This window comes from Diadema antillarum, unplaced genomic scaffold, assembly GCF_040938485.1.
Source record: "Diadema antillarum isolate AM-2024a unplaced genomic scaffold, OU_Dant_1.0 scf00000013, whole genome shotgun sequence".
In the NCBI taxonomy this organism is placed as follows: Eukaryota; Metazoa; Echinodermata; class Echinoidea; order Diadematoida; family Diadematidae; genus Diadema; species Diadema antillarum.
Genome location: NW_027270902.1, coordinates 1,750,709 through 1,774,494, shown reverse-complemented (window position 1 = coordinate 1,774,494; position 23,786 = coordinate 1,750,709). Strand labels below are relative to the sequence as shown.

The window sequence follows — 23,786 nt, the reverse complement described above, 5'->3', positions numbered from 1 at the left end:
GTTCCATTATGATGTTACTTTCTCCATCACTCCATCCAAGGCCATTTAATTCCTTTGTGCATTTTGATCACCAAAGTGTATATGTTCAGTGTCTTGCTACTTTGTCAACCAGACTAAGAGAGCCTGTAATATAAAATGTATTGTTCAATCATTGTGGCATATCAAGGTTAAGTGGAGGTACGTGAATCATAATTGTCTTTACTCTGAAGCTACTCTCTCAGCAGGTCAAAGAAGTGCAATACATGCATTAGCTATCATATCTGTTCATAAAATTTGAAAATGAAATGAAATTTGCGCAGTCATTTTGATGAACAGCGTGGTGCAATTACAGCCACCATCTGCTCAAAATCATTGTCAATAGATGGGTCTGTAAAAACAAAACGGGTGATATGGTGTCAACAATTATTAACTCCAATGGTGAGTGATGGTAATGGGTGCTGGTTGTCTGGAATATGTCAATGAGAATGACTTATTGTGGCTGACATGAGAGCAAATATTTAATTTCTGTATTGACCCTCTAGGCTCTCCTTATTGATGGATTTCATGCCAATTCTAAAATCAGTCACATGTTCATGGTATTAGTTAGGGTTTCCATGTATTGCTTCTGAAATGTCCATGATTCAATATTCAGTTTGGGATTATTTCTTAATTGTCTGAGATTGGAAAATTGTTTAGCTTATCATTTCATCATAGATAATGATCATATTGACATAGTTATTAACGTACCGTAAAACGGGGTGAATAGGGACGGCGAGGCGAATAGGGACAAAACCGGGAAAAGTTTTTTGAATGTGCATGTTTCATATTTGCTTGAACTTTTTTTCTTACTTTTATCACAGGATGGAAGGACCATCCAACAGTGTCCAGAAAGTGGTCCTCCTGATGTGAAAAATTTTTTAAAGGGTACAGGAGGTCCAAATAAAAAGTTTTCAAAAAATCACAAAAAAATCAGGGCGGTCAAAACTTTTCTGCTCCTGTGGCCATTGATTAATGAAATTCACTGAAAATGTTCATGAATCTAGCCTATTAGGTCCTACAACACACCTTTAAATATGAAATAATTATTCCTACAGGAATTTGTGACAGCACATTTTTTCTTCTCTTGGGCAAAACATCAGTTAGACTGGGGTGAATAGGAACACCATGGTGTCGTTTGATTGGCCCTTTAAATTTTTTGTGCGATTAACTATTACAATGTCATAAATTGCTCTGAAATGTTTGTTATGTCCAGCTATTTCCAAAAGTGTGAATTTTTATTCTAAATCTCTTGACAAGAGAGCAATAAGATCTTTGGATATGTGGCTTCACTTTCGTATACATAGATGAGAGTGAACTTTGCTGTCTTAACCCTAACTTGGGGAGGAAGGGTCTGGGAACCCCGGCCCCACCCACCCTCTTGGGAATTTTTTTCACTGCCTAAGACAGGCTAGGACTTTTCCACTTGTATTTCATGACCCTTTTCTCTGTCTTCTGCATGTTTTAATGCCAATAACACATCTGTTTGGGTCAGACCCATACTATAGGTGCCAGCTTATAATTACTGTAAGAACTCCCAAAATATCCCCGACATCATAAGAGTCAAGTTACACTGAATTTAGAGTGTATGAATAAGATTGTACATCATGATTTGCCACTAGAAGAAGAAGTGGGTTAATATTTGAGTGCAATTCAATGGATTAGTAAAGTTTTGACTTACTTTTCAATCTTAACCTTTGACCTGATGGGTCACATTTTTTTATATCAGCTCATTTTGTTGGGCTGTTGCAATTTTTGTTAAAGATTGATTTATCAATGGAATAGATTGCTCTTAAATGTTTGTATATCATTTTTAAACTCTGTAGTTGTTCCCTTAATCCAATTCATTGGATGGATTGAAAAAAAAATGCCTCCAAGCAGCTTTTTTTGGATAAAAAATAGTGTTGTCCCTGTTGACCCCAAATTTGGGGTCAATAGGGACAGCGTCATTTTATCAAAAAACATACTTTTCCCCCAAATATTTATTTTTTTTCACAATACCAAATTAAAGGTATTTTAGGTGGACATAAAATCCCCACATAAGATTGAGTCTCTGGGCTGCATGAAAAAAAATACAATCATAAGAACTTTAAATTTGTCCCTATTCACCCCGTTTTACGGTAATCGTGAACAAGTTAAAATCCAGATATTAGTCTGTACACATAACAAAAAATAATGCAGACAAAGGTAACAATTTACTCGTTGAGCCCGGAATGATTTTGCTACAACATGCATTTCCCCTAGACACCTGCCCAAATATACTCGGGACTCGTCCTCAACAGGTTAGATATTTCATGAGGTATAGGAAATCTACAACTTATAGGCTGCAAGATCAATGCACGGTTTTGAAAGTGTGTAGAATGTAATTTCACCAAAAAGAAAATATAGACTTCCATTTCAAACATAATTATGAAATTAAGTAACATATAATTACTTTTGCTGAGTATACTCTTTGAATTACTTACTGCAATAGTCTACTTAGATGTAGCCAGATACTTTTAACCCTTTGAGAAGGAGCTGATTTTGCTATGACATGTATTTCCCATAGACACCTGCCTACACACACTCAGTACTGGTCTTTAAGGGGTTAATGTATAAAGAGAATGGTACCCCCACACAGTGACCTAGCTTCTTGGCACATGTAATATCACAATATACTGGTACCCACATCTAATGCAATAGCTTCATGATTGCGTCATGAGACAGTATAGTCTTCTATAACCCTCTCAAACCTACCAGCATAAGATCCTAATAGAAAACGTGTATTTAAACGTATCATCCGTGGCTCTGAAAGAGTTAAACCTAGCTGAATTTTTTATTACACATAATAATGCCATCACTCATCCTTGAAGTATTGCATTTTGCTACCTGATCTTTCTACATCCACAAATCTACTTTATATCATAGTCTACCTCTTTGAATTTTGAAGTTTATATGGGCTGCAAGTTCAGCAGGGATGCTTGCTATTATATACAGTTCAGTTCCTGGTTCATTTCTATGGCATTCATTTTCTACAAATAGCATACACAATGGCAATGCAATCATTTTGAACTTGCTATACAAAGAGTTTGTTTGCAAAAACCGATAAGTCCATATTTGCCAAATGGAGATATTTGCGATTAAAGGTCGAGAAAAATAAAGAGAATGATGAGAAATTTTTTGTTTCTTTTGACCATAACTTGAAAAAATGTACCTTTATATGTAGTGACCAATGTATCATTTAAAAGGGATTATTTTGTACTTTATGACAGAGACCATACTTCAAAATCTTCAAAAATGGACTTATCGGTTTTTGCGAACAAACTCTTCATATGCACATCTTCAGAAGTAGTAGAACTGTGGCAAGTGTACCTTATAACATGAATTAATGTTAGATATGCAGTAATACAAAAAATTAGGATATACGAAGATACCAAAACAGACTCAGATTGGGATTGAGACAAGAACAGAGACGTGGAAAGAGACATCATATGAATGTTGGCTTTGATGGGGATGTGAACATGGACTTACATAACAATAACAAGAAAGACATGAGACATACATGTACATCATGTAGCATACTGCCCATGATAACACTGCTTTCCATAAAATGACATAGGAAGAGCTGTATACCACAGTAGGCTTATGTGCAATTTGATAATTTTCTTCTAAAGCAGGTAAAGGATAACTTCAATTAACCAGTTGAGGATGGTTTGATTTTGCTACAACACACATTTCCCATAGACGCTTGCCCCGAGTATGAAAGGCTTGCCCCGAGTGATGCAGGATAGACCTACAGGTGCATGTTCAGTAGCATTCAATGGCTAGTCTGAAAACATTGTGGTCCTTCATTGGTTCATCAATGTCTGAGTGGACAAATCATGCGTAATGCTCCATAGCACAGATGATATTCCATACATTCTGTTTCCTCTTTTTGCCACAGTGTGATACATTATCAACTAATATGTACATCCGATGTGGTTAAACTTGTCCAAGTTTGCTGAAGAACAAAAGAAAAAAACAACAACAAATAGCCCAACCTTCTACCATATCTACCCAACAGTTTTATTCTTTTTTATTCATGATTTCTACCTTATCACCAGTTTTGTCTCCTGATAGAAGAGGAGTATAATTAGTTTGCTTTGAGGGAGAACAATTTGTTTTAGCGTATAACATTACCGCAAGCAGAATGTAGATCAGACTTTACTCACTTTATCAGGCTAATCTTTGATCTAAACTTTGATCTGTTCTGTCGCCATTGTCAGACTAGTCTCATACTTAAGAAATAGCTCATTGATGAACATGATTTAAAGCGTTTTTCAAAGAAATCTGGAAGCAAACAGGTATCACTTTTATGCAAAGACATTTTATAAGTCATTTGTGAACATGTTTCGATTTGTGATCCAAAGTATACCTCAGGACTGATGGGAATGTTTGGACCCCTGAAACACAATAGAGTTCCTGTTCACACACACTGGAAATTTACAAATTGTAATTGAAAATGTTTGTTTTTTTTTATGTGATGCTAGAAGTACTGATTCTTGTATGTGTGGGCACAAAAAAAAATAATAATTAGCTCTTGCAATAAACACTTCAATGAAATGTTGGTCTTGCTTTATTTTCTTTTTGAAACTCTCACAGTAATTTGTGCTGCATGTGTGAATGGCATGCAAAGAAATCATCAAAAGTTTTTTCATCCCATTATGCAACTTAGGGCAATAGGTCCACAAACTTGGGTGCCCAGTGCTCTGGTCATTGTTTAGGCATGCACAGTCTGGAGATTCAAAGTGCTGATGGAGTTTTGCAGCCAAGTGTTGTTGTTTTTTTCTGGTTTTAATTGTTTGGCCATGTGTGAAAATGGTTGCAAATTAAATTGATTTGCACATATTCGCATTAACTGGTAACTCCTTTTTGTGAATACTGCTGGGGAGGTGGAGCTTGTTTTACCTCATGTATTCACTTCCCCTATGATGCATACATATTTTTTGTATGTAGTCTTCCGTTTACCCGGCCTTATGAAATGTGGTGCCTTTGATTGACAAATCATGGAGTTTATTACTCAATCATTGTATGGGACGTTCTTGGTCATTAGGAGACCCATTTCAGTGTCCAAGAGTCTTATTCATGTTGAAAGATGTGTTGCAGAAACATGATTACTAACAAGTTTTCTTGCAATCAGAAACCCCTCTTGGGTTTGTTTGTTTTGTTCTTGTTTTTTTTTCTTTGTCTGTCACCTCTCTGTCTGATTGCCCTGGTTTACCTTACACCAGGGGGGGGGGGGGGGGCATTTCATGAAGGAACTTGTCGGATAAAATGTCCGACAAGTCAATTATATCCGACAAGTTCAGAGAAATCAGCCAATCGGACAAAAGAATTTTTCAAAACTTGTCGGATATAATTGACTTGTCAGATATTTTATCCGACAAGTTCCTTCATGAAATGCCCTCCAGCATTCACTTGTTCCCTACTAGGTTATGAAATCTCCATATATATCATATTGACTTTGTTACATGATCCACCAGGTTCTGCATGCAATGAGATGAATGTTAGTCATAGGGCCACATTCTAAGGTGGTATGAAATTCAATTTGACATTGTACACATATTCCTCTCATGATGTTCCTTCACTGAGATATCAGTAGCATGCCTGAATGATTATTGCCAAAGTATTTAAATGCATTTTATTTTTTAACTGAAAGACACCAATTTAAGAGGGACTATATGAAGTTTTCTCATACATGTAGGTTGGATTGAAAGGATTCTTTTCTGTAATACATCACATATTATATACAACATAAATTATTCCCTGCACAGTGATATGAAACTGCAGAATGCAGTCTGTTGAATAATAAAAAAAGAATTACAGAATAGACTTGAACTGTTCCATTCATTCTTATAATGTGCAAAAGAGAAAGAATAGGTAATTAGTTTGTGTGCCATTAGCCATCAGAATGTTTTACATGTCTTTGAATGTTTTTAGATAGTCCCATGACTTTATTTTTCCAGAGTCTGCCTTTATCTCAAACACTTGCTACAGAGTAATTTGTGAGCTATACTCATGTTTGTACCAGTCCTTGTCAGTAGCATAAAATATTTTTGTGGTCAACCATAGATATATAATACCTGTCAATGTATTGATATATTGCTGTAGAAACACCTCGGTGTGGCTGTGGTCCCAGGGAGGGTTGACTTTCGTCCCTATGATTCACAGGAACAACACAAGTATTTGGGGTCTGATCATCAGTCAATACCACAGTGTTGACAATGGGGTTAAAGACCGGTAGACAGGAGCCTGATATGGAAGGGCTGAGGAGGGTATTGTTTTCCTCATCATGACTTCATACTAGTCAACAGTTCTTTCCTGTTAAAAACATTTTTTGGTTTTTATGTAGGGGTCATGCACAGTCTATATAAAATGCATAAACTAAATAGTAATGGAACACCCCCACAGTTCTCATTTTATTGGCTTTAAATCTACATGAGGCTAACTTGCTGGCTGACAATTGTAGTAGAAGTCTTAATGAGGTCTAGGATGATAGACTAAGCTTTGATAGTTTTGGTCTCACCAGTGATTGGCTAATACATTAAATAGGGATGTGTGACTGTGTGGGTAGTGTGTGTATACACTGCTAATCTTTGATCCCTATTACTACCAGTCTACAGGAGTCGAGTCAGAATTGGTTTCAGTCAGTAGCTGTGTTAGTGATGTCTGGTTGAATATATGCACCAGTTGTTGAAAAGACTATATCAGTATTGGTTTCCAGTTTCCTGTGTGTGTGTGTGTCTACTGTAAGACTGAGATTAACAGGACTATCTATTTGGGAAAATGTGTCGTGCCAATAATGGATGGATTATCAAGATTTTGACATGTAAGTTATGTATTTCATCAGTGTAATTCCATTATTTTTAGAATTACATTTCTGGTTCTTCACCCTCTCCTTGTATCGTGTGATGCACAGTCAATATCGTGGAAGTCTAATTTTTTTCAGGTATATGCTAGGACCAAAATATGAAAAGTGAGCTGAATATTATATGAAAGTCGAATACTTCCTAATTTTAGGCCTCACTCTTGGTCCTATTATATTCATTAGAGTTGAGTGTATCGAAAGTAGTAGGAGTGTTTGTGTTTGTTTTGTTTGTGTTTTAATGCAGTACATGCTTGGCAAATTTTTTTTTTCTAAGAAGCCACCTGAAAAGTAACGGAATATAAAGGCATTGATTCATACAAAGCCATCTATTAAAAGTGTACATTGTATGCCATTCCAGAGTTATATGCACTCTCTATGACCTTTATGTAATGATGCTCAGGTGTAGAAATATAAAGATGATCTTGTGTTGAACATGTACAGGTGTATAGGCAAGCTAGGACACTCTTCAATAATGTAGCAGTCTACACGGAGTAATGGCAAATTGACTAATCTACACGTAGGACAGGTTAGATATTTTGTACAGTATGTAACAAACAACCCCATTAAGAATAAAGATTGTGGCTGAATTGTATATACATATCTAAAATTTATGTGTCCCTTTTCCAACCCTGAAAATAAACAACTCCATTAAGAATACAGATTGTGGCTGAATTGTAAATGAAGAGTTTGTTTGCAAAATATCTCCATTTGACAAATATGGACTTATTGGTTTTTGCAAACAAACTCTTCAAATACAAATCTAAAATTTATGTGTCCCTTTATTCCAACCCTGAAAATTAGATTCATTTCATAAGCTGGTACATTGTAGAGGTATAGACAATTCAGACCTCAGAATGATTAAACTGGAAATGTCTTTATGACGGATGAGGAAACAACATACTTTTGTATGTAATATGCAAGACAGATTTCCAGTGAATTCATTTGGACCCTGAAAATATGCCAACTGTTATTCTAGGTACAAAAGGGAAGCTTATTCTCAAGTGACAAGGGGTTAGTTTTTAATTTCTTTTACAAAAACTGAGGTGTAATACCGTAAGATATCATACTCAATAGTGGGAGACATTATTCTTCAGCCATGCAAAATTTCATGATGTTTGCAAAAAGGAATATATTGCTTTGAAGATCCAGTTTACCTGTGGGAGAGGTGATTTGAAAAATGTTCAAGTTATCGCCTTTCATGCATATGTGTAGGTCTGTTGTACCACAAAACACCCTCCCATATAAAATTTTTGCAATAAAGCCTGTTTATAAGGAGATGTCAGTATTTTTCTCAATAAACCATAACTGTAGACCTGTAGACGGTCTATTCCAGACACATTTTTATTATAACTTTTGTTCACATTTTGTATATTTAACAATACTTTGTATATTTAACAACATCGATTTTACTAATTCAAATTTTCACAGTGGTTGTTTCTATCCCTAACTCACATTTTAGAACTATTCTAAAGCACTAATGCTGAGTTTTTGTTTCATCTGCAAATGGTAAATTATGCCTTTAAGATCACAAATCACCAGTGTACTATCCCTTTAATGCAGGATTCTCCTTTTGAATAAGTGGTGTCATGCTTTTGAAGTCCTTCTACAATCCTAGCAACGCCTAACCATTGTTAGCTGTGTGGTTGCTAAGAACAAAATATTTGTTTTGTGGAGTGATCGAGGGTCAAGTAGTCATTTTCTGAGAAGCACAAGTTCTTGATTAGCATATACTGACTTCACCATGGTGACAGAGATCAGCTCTCCGCTCTGCTACCACTATTAACTCTTTATGTGCCACGTTCGCACGCCGACTCAGTCGACGGCGTGCCAACTTCGCATATTCTGCTCAAACGCCCAAAGCCGCCCAAACTGATCGATAAATAGCCAAATGCCTCGGTATGATGAAAGCGTTTCTCGCGATTCCATTCCTGTCACATGTAGCTATAGCATGTTATGTGGTGATTGACTATCAAAGGGGTGTTCCCTACTGGATTTGCAGGTAAATTCTAAGTTTCAAGCACTGTTGAGTTTGCAAAAGTCATGCCTCTACAATAATGTAGGAACTGGTCATTTAAAAGAAAAGCGATTGTAGATTTGTCATACAATTTACATCAAAGTAAAGCTTGGAATTTTCGTTACAACTTTGCTCATTACATGTCCAGGGTAACGAAAATCTGTTGAACTTACATAGATTTGAAAAGCAGAATGTTTCCTCAAAAACATGACTACATTGCTGTCACAGAATAATGTGGCACACAGGGGGTTTACACCATGGCACATAAAGAGTTACGATATCACTCAAATTTTGTTTGTGTATATTCTTTCTGACATTGATTCAGTACTTACTTGTTCATCAAGAAAAGCAGTTCAGGGTAACATTTCTCTATTTTTCTTCTGACAAAGTTTATAGGAGAAACAAATTGTGCTGAAAGCTTGAAAATTCTGTGTACTGACCTCAATAAAATAGTGATAAATGAAATGATTTTGATATTATATAATTGACCTCGTACACAGAAATAGATTATATCAGTGCTCGCTGTTCCTTTATTCTGACTTTAGTTAATCGCATTGATTGCCTTTAAACTTTCCTTACAATATTTTAACCTGGTATGGACTTCATATGGCATAATTTTTTATGTCATTACACAGTATCATTGATATCTGTGATACCATCTTTGTCTGTTTTATATGATAGATACTTGTAGCAATTTACTTGTAGTCATGGTAACTATGCAGAAGCTTACATTCCTTCATTGTAACACAATCAAACAAACACATGCACCCATTTTCACATACATGTACTGTACATACGCACATATACACATACACAAACCTCACATACACAAAGTAACATTCAAACAATCAAGCCGTTTAAGACTAGTCATGAGTATTCTTGGGCAGGTGTCTATGGAAAATGTGTGTTATAGGAAAATCAGCTCACCCTCAAAGAGTGAAATGGTTTTTCTGGATCCAATGTGGCCTTTATGATGTAAGTGGAATACTCATTAGTAATTTTATGTAGTGCAAGAATATATTTGAAGGTATGTACAACATGGGCATTCTCTAGAATATACATGTTGTGTTCCAGTGGAGTCTGACTTTGTGTGTTGTGTAGGCCTACGCTTCCCATGTATGTTATAAAATCAGTGAAGTTACCTAAAACATCAGTAAATCAATCCAAAAAAAAATTCTATCAAAATAATTTTTTCACACCATCTCAGCATTGGTATCATGAATTTGACAGCGATTGTATCTCCACATGATGATCTATCTCTTTATCTTTCTGTCTCTCTTTATCTCATTTTTTTATGTAAAGATATATGTAGCTAGATAGAGAGGAGGGAGATAAATATATATAAATATCATTTGGGGGGATTTTAAATCTATACTCCATTGCATGAGGTAAAACTTACGTTCCGTATTTTGCCTTGAAGAAAAAATGGAAATATTGACCAGTCCATGAATAATGGTAAGTGTCCAAATCTTGAATGAGTATCATACTGTAGCTTTCCTTGACCATTGAGTGACCAGTGTAACAGGAGGAGAACTGTTTGAAAGGATCGTCACTCGGGACTCCTTCTCAGAGAGTGAGGCTGTTGCCTTCCTCAAACAGATCATGGATGGACTCATCTACATGCACGACAGGAATATCGTCCACTTAGATCTTAAGGTTGCCAATTTGCACTGCAATTTTCATTGATTATGATAATCAAAGATTATATAATCTGGCAAAGATTTCAAATCAAATTATATTTTTTTTTTCCATTTTAAACAATGAATGTCATTACTCTTCAGGGAATTTCATGTCGATATATACATAACTCTTCCGAAGATTCGAAGTAGAATATACCATGTTAATTTACCCTCTGTTTAATAGAAAATTTGTTTTTCAGACATGAAAGTAAACAAAATTTCTTTTTCAAATTACATTTTTGCATATAGGATATCATTTTTTAATAGTTTTTATATATGTTATATTTTAGTCGGTCAATCAGAGCAGCTACTTCACTGTCCCATGTAACATCTTACTTAGAGACAAGTTGATAATTAAATTGTAATGATTTTCACAATATATCATTTAGCTCAAACCTCCATACTAAAGCTATTGCTTTATATACTTTATTTCTCAGCAGCCATATGAAAACACTTTTTGTTTCTTTACAAACACTTCACCTTTCAACAGTTTTGTAGTGCTGTAACATTTTGCTGCAGGTTCAGTTATGGTCAATATTTATTTTTTTTACTGTACACATCAGGATACCAGAATATTAACGTATGTGGCATCGCTATTGTTATATCTTTAAAAGTATCATGCTCTTGCTCAATACATGAGTGTGTAATACCAGTTTTGTAACCAGTTTCACTTTCAGTGTAATTCAAAAGCATCAACAATCCAGGTCTTTCTTCCTTCCTTTTATTCCATCAGACAAAGTGATTTCCCATATATATATCTTGTTTCCTGGACTGTTGTTTTATTAATTGTTGCATTGTAACCATGATAGCTAACCTCATAGAGCCAAAGATAGCCTCTACATTGTAGATTTGTGTCTCTCAATTCCTAGGGTCACTAGACTGTGATGGTCAGTGGTGGTCAGTTTTCAAAGAGTACAGGGGTTTCCGTAGTAACCTGAGAACTTGTTTAGTCTGCTGATTATCAAGATCTGTTATTTTTCCTTCTCTTTCTTTTTGCTAATTGTCAAGGGATATGTTGAAACTGCCAGTGAACAAATGAATAGGCAGCTTATTTTTTTCACTTTGAACAAACACCTATAATCCTTTTCTCAATTAAAACAATTGAATCAATGTCCTTGATTAGTGGTATGACCTGTGGTGGTCTGAATGTACAAATTGATTTTCTTTTAATGTCATATTACACCCTTTTCATGCACAGACTGCAACAGCTGATGTAGAAAGATTAGAGTGGACATGCTCTTCTAAAACCATGCCTGATGTCTTAAGTTTCAGTCATTCAAAGAGTCTTGGAAATCCAGGAGACTTTGCTGCAGACTTGTGATCAAGTTTTTATTCTGCTTTCATTTGTTTTCAGCCTGAAAACATCCTGCTGGTAACACCAGAATCTGATGACATCAAACTGATTGATTTTGGTCTGGCTGCAGTGCTGAAGGAAGGAGAGGAGGTTCGCTGTAAGTTTGGCACCCCAGAGTTTGTGGCTCCCGAGGTGGTCAACAAGCAGCCAGTCTCCACTGCTGCTGATGTCTGGGGTGTTGGAGTCATTGCTTACATTTTGTAAGTAACCTCATTTGCCGTTAACCCGTTGAGGACCAGTCCCGAATATACTCGGGCAGGTGTCTATGGGAAGTGCATATTGTAACAAAATCAAACCATCCTCAATGGGTTAATTAGCTTTTGGGGGTTCAGTGTAATATGTTGGCTCAATTGACATTTTTTTTTTTTCAAATCTCATTCAAAATTAATATGTTCCCTGTGAGGAAAATGTTTGAATCATTATACTGTTTATTAGAAATCATCCATTTTGGATAAAATGTAGCCATTTTCTTTCACATTACTTTTTTCTAACCAAAGTATTCTTAAACTTTGCATGTTAGTCATACACAGCAGTGTATATGATTAATTTAGTTATGTATTGCAGTAGGTTTCATTGACTGTGCACAGATACCAATCTTGTATGAGGTTTTTATTTCTTCTCATCTCTTCTGTTGCCCTTCAAAATTTCTTACTTGTCTCCTCTTTATAGCTTCCATTTCAGAGATCTGTCTTTTTCTAAATTAGAATATAGATATATGTCAATTGTACCCCCTCCTTTGTGATTGCCTCACAATTTATTCACCCTAATTGTCTCTATATTCACCTGTACTCACCTATATGTCCCTTTGTCTCTCTGCCTACCATATGTGGGTCTATGTTCTTTTCTTTCTTTATGTTATCTTTGTAGCTTGGTATCTTTCTATCCATCTATCTCTCTATCTGTTTCTTTCTTTCTCTCTAACTATCTATCTATCTCTCTATCTCTCTCTCTCTATCTATCTATCCATCTATCTATCTATCTATCTATCTGTCTATCTATCTCTGTCTATCTATCTATCTATCTACCAATCTATCTATCTGTCTATCTATATTTCTATCTACCTATCTATCCATCTATCTATATCTATCTATCTATCTATCTATCTATCTATCTACCTATCTATCCATCTACCTATCTATCCATCTATCTATCTATCTATCTATCTCTATTTATCTATCTCTATCTATCTATCTATCTATCTATCTGTCTATCTATCTATCTATCTATCTATCTGTCTATCTATCTATCTATCTATCTCTCTATCTGTCTATCTATCTATCTATCTATCTCTCTATCTATCTATCTATCTATATATCTGTCTATCTATCTATCTATCTATCTATCTACCTATCTATCCATCTATCTATCTCTCTATCTCTTTTTATCTATCTATCTATCTATCTATCTATCTATCTATCTATCTCTCTATCTCTATCTATCTATCTATCTTTCTATCTATCTATCTATCTATCTATCTATCTATCTATCTCTCTATCTGTTTCTCTCCATCTCTGTCTCTGAATTTATCTCTAGATCTCTCTCTCTCTCTCTATCTGTCAACCTATATATGACTATTTGTCATCTGTGTGGCTATCTGTCACGTCTAAATATCTATCTGTTGGCAAATGATATTTTATGGTGTATCTATTTATAATTTTTATAAAGCGTGTATCTACATCTCTTCCTTTTGTTTTTTACAATAGTGAAAAAAATTCAATGAATTAGCAATATCTGCCTGTGGTGTAGTGCAGTTTATAAGCTGTTGGTGCTGGAGGCTATTTCATGCATGTTTGCTGAACTGTGCTGTCTCAAATTCCAAGGTGATGTCACCGACACTTTAAATGAGCAAAAAAGAAAAAAAAAAGGAAAACTATATGTCTATTGAAAGAGAAAGTAATGGCCTTTAATATAAAATGTAAATCAGCATCATGTGATGTCATATGATATGAACATTATGTATGATTTACAAATTTATGAATGATCATAACACTTATTCAAAAGAAACTACTTTTATATGAAAACTATTTTCTTCATGCAGTAAAAAAAAACTATTGTCAATTAGATATCTTCATACCGTAAACTTTCCTATGGTATATAACTCTTAGGGTGTAATGCTTACAAATATGAAGAAATATTGTTTGAAATCTGATAGATACAACATGTAGCTGCAGACTTTAAGTGTGGTGTAATTCATTTACCCTCTATGGATTGGACTACAGTAAATTACGTATGCGTACCCAGTGTTCGATCTCACATAGATGTAGACTTATTCTTTCAGCTGTAAACCTCAAAAGTGAATACCAATCTAAACAATAGAGACAGAAAGTAAGGCAAAGGACTGTGGGATGTCAGGTCAGAATTACAGGTTATGATAAACATCATCCTCCAAGCCACTTCTGCTACGGATTATTCCGTAGATCGGCATCTATGGGTTAAGCATTCGCTTCACAGGTTTATATTATGACCCCCTAGTAATTCCTCATTCCCTTGACCTCCAATGCCTACAGACTAAGTGGAATCTCACCGTTTGCTGGGGAAGATGACCGCCAGACGCTGCTGAATGTCCGAGGTGGTCAGTGGGACTTCGATGATGAGGTATGGGACGACATCTCCGATGAGGCCCAGGATTTCATCTGGCTCATGTTTGAGATGAATGATGAGTAAGTAGTGTCTTTAATATCCCACTTTCAGACTAGAGAAATCTCAATTTGATACATGATTTTATGGATATACAATGTTTTTATGTGCCTGAACGCTTATTTTTGATATGTTGCATGGATATGTCGCATATTGAAATGATAGTTTCAGCATTGTTTCAAGAAATTACATATTCATATATCCATATAATGTTTATGCATGTCCGAATGCTCTATATTCATACATCATATGACTACATTGGTGTCTCAAAATAATGTGGCACACAGGGGGTTTTCACCATGGCACATAAAGAGTTAATATTCTTACATCGCTTTCTCTCATAAATATCTTATAGCATAGGGCAAAGTTGGCCATTGTATCCATGCACAAGAGAGAAATGCTGGTTGTGTAATATGATAGCTAATCTGTAAGTTTACCTAGACAGCTCAGGTGTGCTGTGTTACTGTAGTGATTAGATAAGTGTCTTGCTTCATAATTCATACAGACTTGCTTTGCACCGTGCTCTTGAAGACTCCTTGTGGTATAGAGAAAAACAATGGAATCTCACCATACACTGTATCTTCTTGTCTTTTTTCCTCACTTTTGCACATCGCTAGGAAACGGCCTAGTTTACGAGAGTGCTTGGAACATCCCTGGTTGAAGGTAGGTCTCTTGTAATAAGTCTAATTAAGTATAAGGTACATGTATATCATTAAAAAGCACATAAGGATAGTGAGAGAAGTCATTTGACTTCCAGTATAAACCACTGAAGTTATTTTCACTAGTCTTTGTGTATAAATCCTGGTGTGTTTGTTTGGTAATATCAGACTTAAAATGAAATGGTCGACTCTAATATTATTTCCAGGTTTTAATTGGATGTGAACAGTATTGCTAGGTGTGTCATTGCTTTAATTCATATACCAGTTCTCACATAAGGCTTGAAAGATGAAGGTTTATTGCTTGTTGCAATTTAGCACATTCCTGGTCAAATGGTGATAAATAGATTAGCCAGCTGAAATTTTCAGTAAGATGTAAATTTGCCATTTACTGGCTTCTCATATTCTATGGTGTATCATGTCTTGATGTTTTAAGTCAGTTGAAATCAAGTTAAAGGACAAGTTCACCCAAATATACATTTTATGTGTGAATTGAGTGGATGCATGCATTATTAGTAGAACACATTTGTGAAAGTTTGAGGAATATTGGGCAATCTGTTTGAAAGTTTTTAATTTTTAAAGTTTCTGTTTAGCTTTGCTGGATGAGAGACTACTACAGTTTATGATGTCACATGATATGTACACCATGCAGCACGCTAACATTGCAGTATCAAATGACTACTTGTATTAGAGCTCTGATTTCATGTTATCAGTTCTCATCATCTCTCGGATAAGACACAATAAAATGACAAATTGAAAGGCTCAAATTTTTAAATCAAGGAGCAGAAAAGCAAATTCTTGGAATACCAGTTAAGTTACGCCTTCTTTTTTCTGAGAGATATGATCTCTTTTCAAGCAATATCTTTTAAAAAAAAGTTTATTGAGAAGGCACACTTTCTTCAGAAGATTTGTGTAATTTTTGTTTTCGTTTTTGTTTTGCAATCGTCATGATAAGACCGTGAGAAGACCACAAAGTGAAAAATTAGTGGTCAGAAAAATGTCCTATCAACTGGGAAATATACCAGCATGTACACTTCATCGTCATCTTTACACAGAGAAAGTAACTTTAAAGCAAGTCTATCTGAATATTGCCATTGGATCACTTTCAGATATGTTTCATATGCCATGGGGCAAGCAATATTGTATATTGGGCAAGTGGCTTGCCCAATTGGGCAAGTAAAATTTTAACCTGAATATAAAAATCAAAAGTTCCTCAAGTCTATTAATACATTGCTCTTTAAGGGCCTGGTCCAGTTTTCTTTTGGGTGAGTAAAAAATGTGGAAATTCATTTTTTTACTTGCCCTAAGGGCAAGTTAAAGAAAAAGTTAATGTCTGGCACTGTGTAATGAGCTGATTTTTGGGGTATTTTGCTCTTTACATTACTTCCTGTCAGTTTGATGAGCGTCAGGACCTGGGAGCCAAGATCAGTCTGGACAGGCTAAGGACATTCAACTCCAGAAGAAAGTGGAGGGTGAGTTAATGGTTTCCAAGGAAACCTTTCATGAGCACAGTGCAATGGACACTAACCCGTTCCCTACGGGAACCTGGTGGCCTGTGTACTAAGTCTATGGGGATCTCAGAAGATAGTCTCTGTAACACAATCGTTTAACATAGTAAAATATAATGTATGACAAGCAAAACTTTACAATTCATTTAAGAAACACAGATGTTATGAAATTAAAAAGATTTGCTAAATTTCGCATAACAGTTCCTGAACAGTTGACATGAATATGCAAATGAGTAAGCTGATCTGATGATGTCATCATGTCACAATTTTCTGCAGATATGTAAAAAAAATGAAGAAAATTCAAATTTCTGTCATAAAAATGTAAAACATGATGTTCTTCCAGTTTGAATAACTTCAAAATAATGATCAGTCAAATATATCAGAATTTGAGACTGGGGCATCATTGCAAATGAATGAAAAACTGGAAATTTCAAAATATGCTATGTATAAACTATAAGGCAATTTGGGAGGGGATAACATCATTACTTCACTCTTTGCATATTCATATTGACCATTCAAGAACTGTTCTGTGAAAAATTAGAATAGCTTAAAAATGTCATGTCTTCCTTAATTTTTACTGAATTTTGATCAAATGTTGAATTGTTGTGCTTGGAAAATTTTACTCCTTCTTTTCAGGCTGACTCTTAACTGGTCCTGAATTCCCTTTTAGTTTACTTGGTCTTGTGAGCATGATGTGCTGACCACTACACTATTGGAAAAAGTACAAAGAGAAAGAGAGAGAGGAAGGGGAAGGGTGGGGACAGAGAGGCAGGTTTAAGACCTTAGTCACTGACACAAAACCCTTTTTGGTTGGATTAGTAAGCATGATTTACTTAAAGAGGATTGGTTAGGGAAAGGACATGTTTTTTTCTTACAGAATCTCTTAAGCTGATATGGACTGGTAGATGTAATACTTTAGGTAGCATGTATGTGGGATGATTTAAACAGGATAAATTACTTGTACCCTCCTCAAAAAGTCTTTGAAATGAAAGGATTTTTTAAGAGGCATTTTATGAGGTTAACGTTTTGCATTGTTAAAGTGGAGATTGAGCTGTGAGCTAGTCTTTGTCTAATAAGACCCTTTGACCACAATTTGTGTAGACTCTGAGTGCACCATACCGCTTAACATATTGAAAATGGAGTTTGTTGTTGACTGATAGGTCCATGTTATGAAAAATTTAGCCTGAAGATTTCAGTTAACATTTTTCTTGGCATCTTGCACAAGAGATTGTTAAGATGAAGTATCCAGACATTGTGAAGCAAACAAGATATTTCAGCAACTTGAACACCATATGACAATTGTCTTGTGTTTGTTTGGTCTGTTATGAATCCTGCAGAAAGCCTTAACAGCCGTGAAGTCAGCGATGAGGCTTCGTCGTCTCTCTAGCCTGGGAAGTAATCTGAAGAAAGCCGCTATAGAGCACACCTCACAGCAGTCCCCGTCGTCCCCCATCTCACCTGACTCGCCGTCCTCCGACGTCTTCTCCGACGACAGCGGCCCGAAGTACGGCAACTTCCTGTCTCCGACTAGCTGTGAGACCATAGCAGAGAGTCTGCTGGAAGGCGGGGCAGTGGGCGGGGCCGAGAAGGACTCAGGTACTTGGCTTGATGCATGATCTCTCTCACCAACTCTATACCCAGCAAGAGTGTGCCTCATCTTGCCATATAGCATGCCAAACGGAATGTTGCACTCTCTTCCATGTCTTTGACGCTGTTTGCTCCACGTTGCGTACCTCATAACGTCTCTGTGCTCGTGTCCGTTCGCTAACCGAGTCATCCAGGTAGAGGGCGTAGCAGTGCGAGAGAAGGACTGACTTTCGCGGCATTGAGTGAGCCTTTCCTCGATCCTAGCTACAGGGGCTGGTGTCCAGTGCTATAGAGCATGACCCAAAGAGGACTTGGCACCAGTCGCATGCAGCGCTCATCTCAAGCCTTGCTACCGCTTCTTCTGCTTCTCAAGATATCGTATCTTTTCGTACCCTTTGCTTACTAACAATCAATTGGAATGACTGATATATTGTACCATCAGTAGCATCTCATTTCAACAGTGACTGTGGACCTCTACATGCATCTAAGTACCACAAACCAGAACTGTGAAAGCTCTATGATTACAAACTCTTGGAAGAATTCTCTCTTTTCTCCTCTTCTTGTCTTAATATTTTTGTTGGTGACATTTACCTAGAAGTACTTTGTGTGTTTTAGGATACTTCTTTCGTTGTGTTGTCAAATCAGCTAGTATCTGCAGACACAGTATAAACTGCAGTGGTTGTCGCTACTACACATTGTATGCCCTATAGACTGATGTGCTATTTGAGAAATGGGCTTTGAAGATTTATGCTTGTATGGGAAATGAGCCACTTGAAACCAAAGACGTTTTATCCCCTATGAAAACACATCTGAGATGTATTCAATTACAGAGAGTGTTGGTTGAATTCCCTGTTGTGTGCTGAAACGGGTGCTGGGAGTTCACCTTTTCGCCTTCAAACTTTTTCACTTGAAAGGGGATACACTTCAAACATTTTGTCTTTTGTAGTTTAGAGTGCTCAATTTGACATGAATGGATGATTGATTTGGTCACATGATAGAGTAGATGCACAACGGATAGAAAGGAGAAAGTTCATAGGTTTCCACTTACCACTGTGCACAGTTATAAAGCTAATATAGAGTTGCAGGTAATACAGAGATCAAAAAGTTCTTGTGGATGTAAAGAGAACAAGGAGCATTTGTGTAACATCGCTACTGATTCAAAAGGACCTCAACTATATCAGATGAGTCAAATTTTGTGCCATGATTTGCATCATCCGCTGGGAAGATATCAGTGCCTTTGGATTTTTCTCTTTCTGTTTGGATATGTCACTTTTTCATGGAACCAACAGTTTTCGCAACACTTCGTCTCTTCGATAAGACTGCAATTTCTTTGGATTTGAAGGCAACGCTGTGTCATGCACTATAGGAATGTGAAGTTGTTTTGCCTTGACAACGTCGGAGATCAAAAGTGCGCATATGATTTACTGCCTCATGAAACAGTGTCAGCTTTTTATAGGTACACCTGCTTATTATTTGTGTGTGCCTGGTCCATAAATCTATGGAAATAGACTTTCTATAAATATTAGAACATTCGTGAAAACATTTGTGATCTATGCATTTCTTGGAGAACTTTGCTATCATGTTTCAGGATTTTGAGTAGATAAAACACAGAAATGATCAATCACCATTAGATATCAAACGTATCTTATATGCCTGCTAGTCTATAGTCAGGGTTACAGATTCATGAATTATTGACCAGTGGTAGCTAAGGACAAACCGAGCATGATGGATTTGGACAGAGCAGCCATGTTGAATGGTGACGAAAACTACAACAGCAAGATAGTCAGTCATGCATCGCATCCAATTAGCCATGGGAGTAGGACAAATTTTATGACCAGTTTGGGACCCATACATGAAAGCATCTATGCAAATGAGGAGGAGGAGGAGGAGGAGTTGAATCACACAAAAGATTGGATGGAGGAGAAGGAGATAGAAAGAGATATTTATGAGAGAAACCTATCAGATGGCAGTGGTTCTCATATTTCAGGCTCGCGTACCCCTCGCTTTGCAAGAAACTTATCCCTGATGTCCACAGACTCCTTTGACGAAACGGACGAGATGCCCCCTGCCGTACGTCCATCTCGTAGTCCCGACGTCATGGCTGCTAACAGGGACACTGATGTGATGGCAGCCAGTCGCAGCCTGACCCGGAGCAGGCGATCTGGCTTTGCTTTTCATTTCGGCGACCAGGAAGTGCCGGCCAATGCTTTCGTCAACACTCACGATGGTCACCAAAGTCCCAAGATGCTCTCAGTTGCAGAGATGATGCTGAAGCTTCACGCAGACACCCAGAAGGGAGACGGGAGTAGAGATCTTGGTCCTGATGATAAAAAACAGAAAGACTCGCAGAGGACCAGTCAAAATGCAGGAAACTATGATGGTTTGAGTGATGGAGTCTCGACAGCTGAGAAATTCAGTTTAGTGGGGCTGCGGAAAATGACTAGCTTTGAGATAGAGGAGGATTTGAAGTTCCTGCGTGTTGATTTCGACAAAAGTTTGGACTTGACCCTGCAAGAGAAAATAACTCTATTGTGGTACGAAAGGTGGGGTAGATTTGCTGCGTGGATCATTCTTGGAATGTTGATCGCTCTTTGTTTAAGATTCTTGCTTGCTCTGTGTTATTATACTTTCGCAAGTTGACAAGTAACCACTTTGATTGAAATAATGTATGCCAAAGAACTTGCTCGGTTTCTTTATACTTTCCACACTCCATATTATCAAATTTCTAAATGACATAAATCTGACCTGATATGGCATTTTAGCCAAATAACAATTATTGTGGCCCTGTGGACAAGCCCACAAACTCTCCATTATAAGGTCGAGGATTCGAATCCATTATTTGAAATGGCAGTGCCACTAGGAAGGATATTCAGAGAGGGGCCTATAGCTGTTGGTCCCAAGGTTAGTTTATTTTGAGCATTTGACTGCATCCCTAGCGATCGTGACTGTAAATTAACATCCAAACAGTCCATTTTCTCGATAGATGGAATACATATTTTGTGAGCCATATTGGTTGAAAAACAGTTGTTTTCTTGCTGCTTCCATGACTGCAAATCTTGCTGAAGCAAAACATTTCTATTTTCTGTTGTTTCATGAAAAGCTGTATTTGTTTCATATGTGTGAATAATCTCAACATTTTATGGAGGTGCATGACCTTTCCCATCATACAGAATTTTTGTTTTGGTAAAGGCAGAATCTTCTTTTGAGCTTTCCTTTTCATATTTGCACAGAGAATCAAAACCATCTCTGACTTTTGTTGTTATGTGAGAACTGCACAGCATAGATACCAAAACCCTCTCACCTGAACCTCCAACTGGTATTTGAGAGTACATTAACCCGTTGATGATGGGCTGGTTTTGCTACAGCACTCATTTCCCGTAGACCCCTGCCCGAGTATACTCGGGACTTGTCCTCAACGGATTAATGGCGCTGTGACCCATTGACACCATTGTTGGTATTGGATTAAAGAAATTGATGAATGGAGGAAAAAATGACTTTGTTTGCAACAAAAAAAATAAATAAATAAAAAATCTAGAATAGACAGCTTAATGCCACCTCTTCAATCTATTGTTGCCTAACGCGAGCTTACACATTATACATTAACACGATGAAAAAGAGTAACGAGGTTGAAAATAGTCATGTACATGAGGAATAGCATTAAGAGATATATCAATATATCAACAAGGATGATATTCACTCTTTATGTATATCAACAATCATATTAGATTATGAAAGGTCACTATCATGTTATATATATAAGATAATTCTCTTTTGATCAGATTTTTAATGAACGGGAAAGATATATGTGGGATTTCCTGAAAAAGTGGAAATTTTCATGGTGTGGAAATGTTTGCCCCTGCACATTTCGTGCAGCATAAAACTAGTGCAAAAATTAAAGCACAGCATGAAACTAGCATAAAAATTAAAGCATGCAAATATTTTTGGCTTGTATTATGTTATAACATTTTATCTCTTTCATCCCATGGAATTAAAAGGTTCAAAATTAATTCTACTCAACTGAGCATGACAAATCATTCATGAGAACATTTCCACTTTTACAGTTGGTATTAAGCATAAAGTACAGTAACTAATTAGGTCATTGAGTTATAGTGATGGCAGAGTTGATACTCTAAGATGAATTATGTAATAATTTTCATCATATGATAATGCAAGTGGATAATATTCGAAATATTTGTCCATTTACTGCTGAATTTACACTCTTGAAATGTGGAATAGAGCAGTGAAATGTACTCTTATGTGCCTGAGATTGCTCATAAATTTATATTTTATTGAGGAATGTTGCAGACATATGTTGATTGTTTATCATATTTCTGGACACTTTCAACTCCTGGAATTGTTACATTCATTTTACATTTATTTTTGAATTTGTTTGATTGTATGGATTCACAAAGTTGTACGCACAGTGCATGACAGACAAATTATGATTTGACCAAGAAATCAGTGATAATATATCAAAAAGAGATATTTCAGTTCTTCATGGATGAAAAATAAAATTTCTTTTTGTTCTCTTTATTTCACAAGAATCATGAGATATATGACATGAGTGAATTACCTCAAATTGTAATGACAGTTCTTTATAGATGAAAGATACCCGTGTCGTACATGCTGTATAGAACGCGTGTACAAGATTTCACACATGATTTTCAGCCGGGATTGTTACCATATTCTTTATTTGATATTTGCTATAATGATTTCATCAGCTGAGAGGTGAAAGGTGATGACAAGTGTATTAGCTATTAAAGGGACTGTACAGTTCTGGTTGAGGTGAGGATTCAGCTTGTAACGTTTTGCGAGATATTTAGAAACCCACTCTATAAAATGTTAAAGAGCATACAATTCTAAGGGGAATCAAAAGTTTATTTTGAAAATCGGTTTTGAAATGACTGATATATCCAAAAACAAGGTAAAACAAAGAGATCCTAATGAAAGTCATGACCTTTCAATTTTATTAGGATCGCTTTTTTGGATATCTCAGCCATTTCAAGGCCAATTTTCATTAAATAAACATTGAATCCTCCTGGAAATTACATGCTCTTTCATCTTTCGTAAGAGATTTCTCATTATTTCACCAAAAAAAAAATGTTATACACCTGAATTGTCACCCCAACCAGAACTGTACAGTCCCTTTAACCCTTAGTGTGATTGGAGTGCCTACTGACACAGAAAACCCCCATTATAGGCACTGAAAGGGTTAACTTGTTACCTCCCAGAAGTGGTAAATCCACATCTGTGACCATACATCACAAAACCAACAAAAGTCGCACCCCTTGATTTTACGTGAGTGCTCAAAAAAGTGAAATGGGTCAACTGAGTAAATCTTGATTTTTTTTCATATTTTCTGAAAGGGCTATCCGTTTTCTACATTATTCTATAGTTTGGGATCATAACATGAGTGGGAAAGTGTGTTTTCAGCAGTTTTTCTACAACCC

The 23,786-nt window shown here is 36.3% G+C and overlaps 1 protein-coding gene across 1 annotated transcript in view; it reads left to right on the top strand.

The window, feature by feature from the left end:
- The window catches only part of LOC139721560 (protein Obscurin-like), a 164,539-nt gene that overhangs the window by 120,779 nt on the left and 19,974 nt on the right, over positions 1-23,786 (top strand). The window contains exons 15-20 of the mRNA XM_071632880.1: positions 10,433-10,571; positions 11,949-12,148; positions 14,456-14,608; positions 15,203-15,248; positions 16,636-16,713; positions 18,087-18,345. Coding sequence (XP_071488981.1) covers positions 10,433-10,571; positions 11,949-12,148; positions 14,456-14,608; positions 15,203-15,248; positions 16,636-16,713; positions 18,087-18,345 — 875 coding nt within the window. The remainder of the gene's footprint in view (positions 1-10,432; positions 10,572-11,948; positions 12,149-14,455; positions 14,609-15,202; positions 15,249-16,635; positions 16,714-18,086; positions 18,346-23,786) is intronic.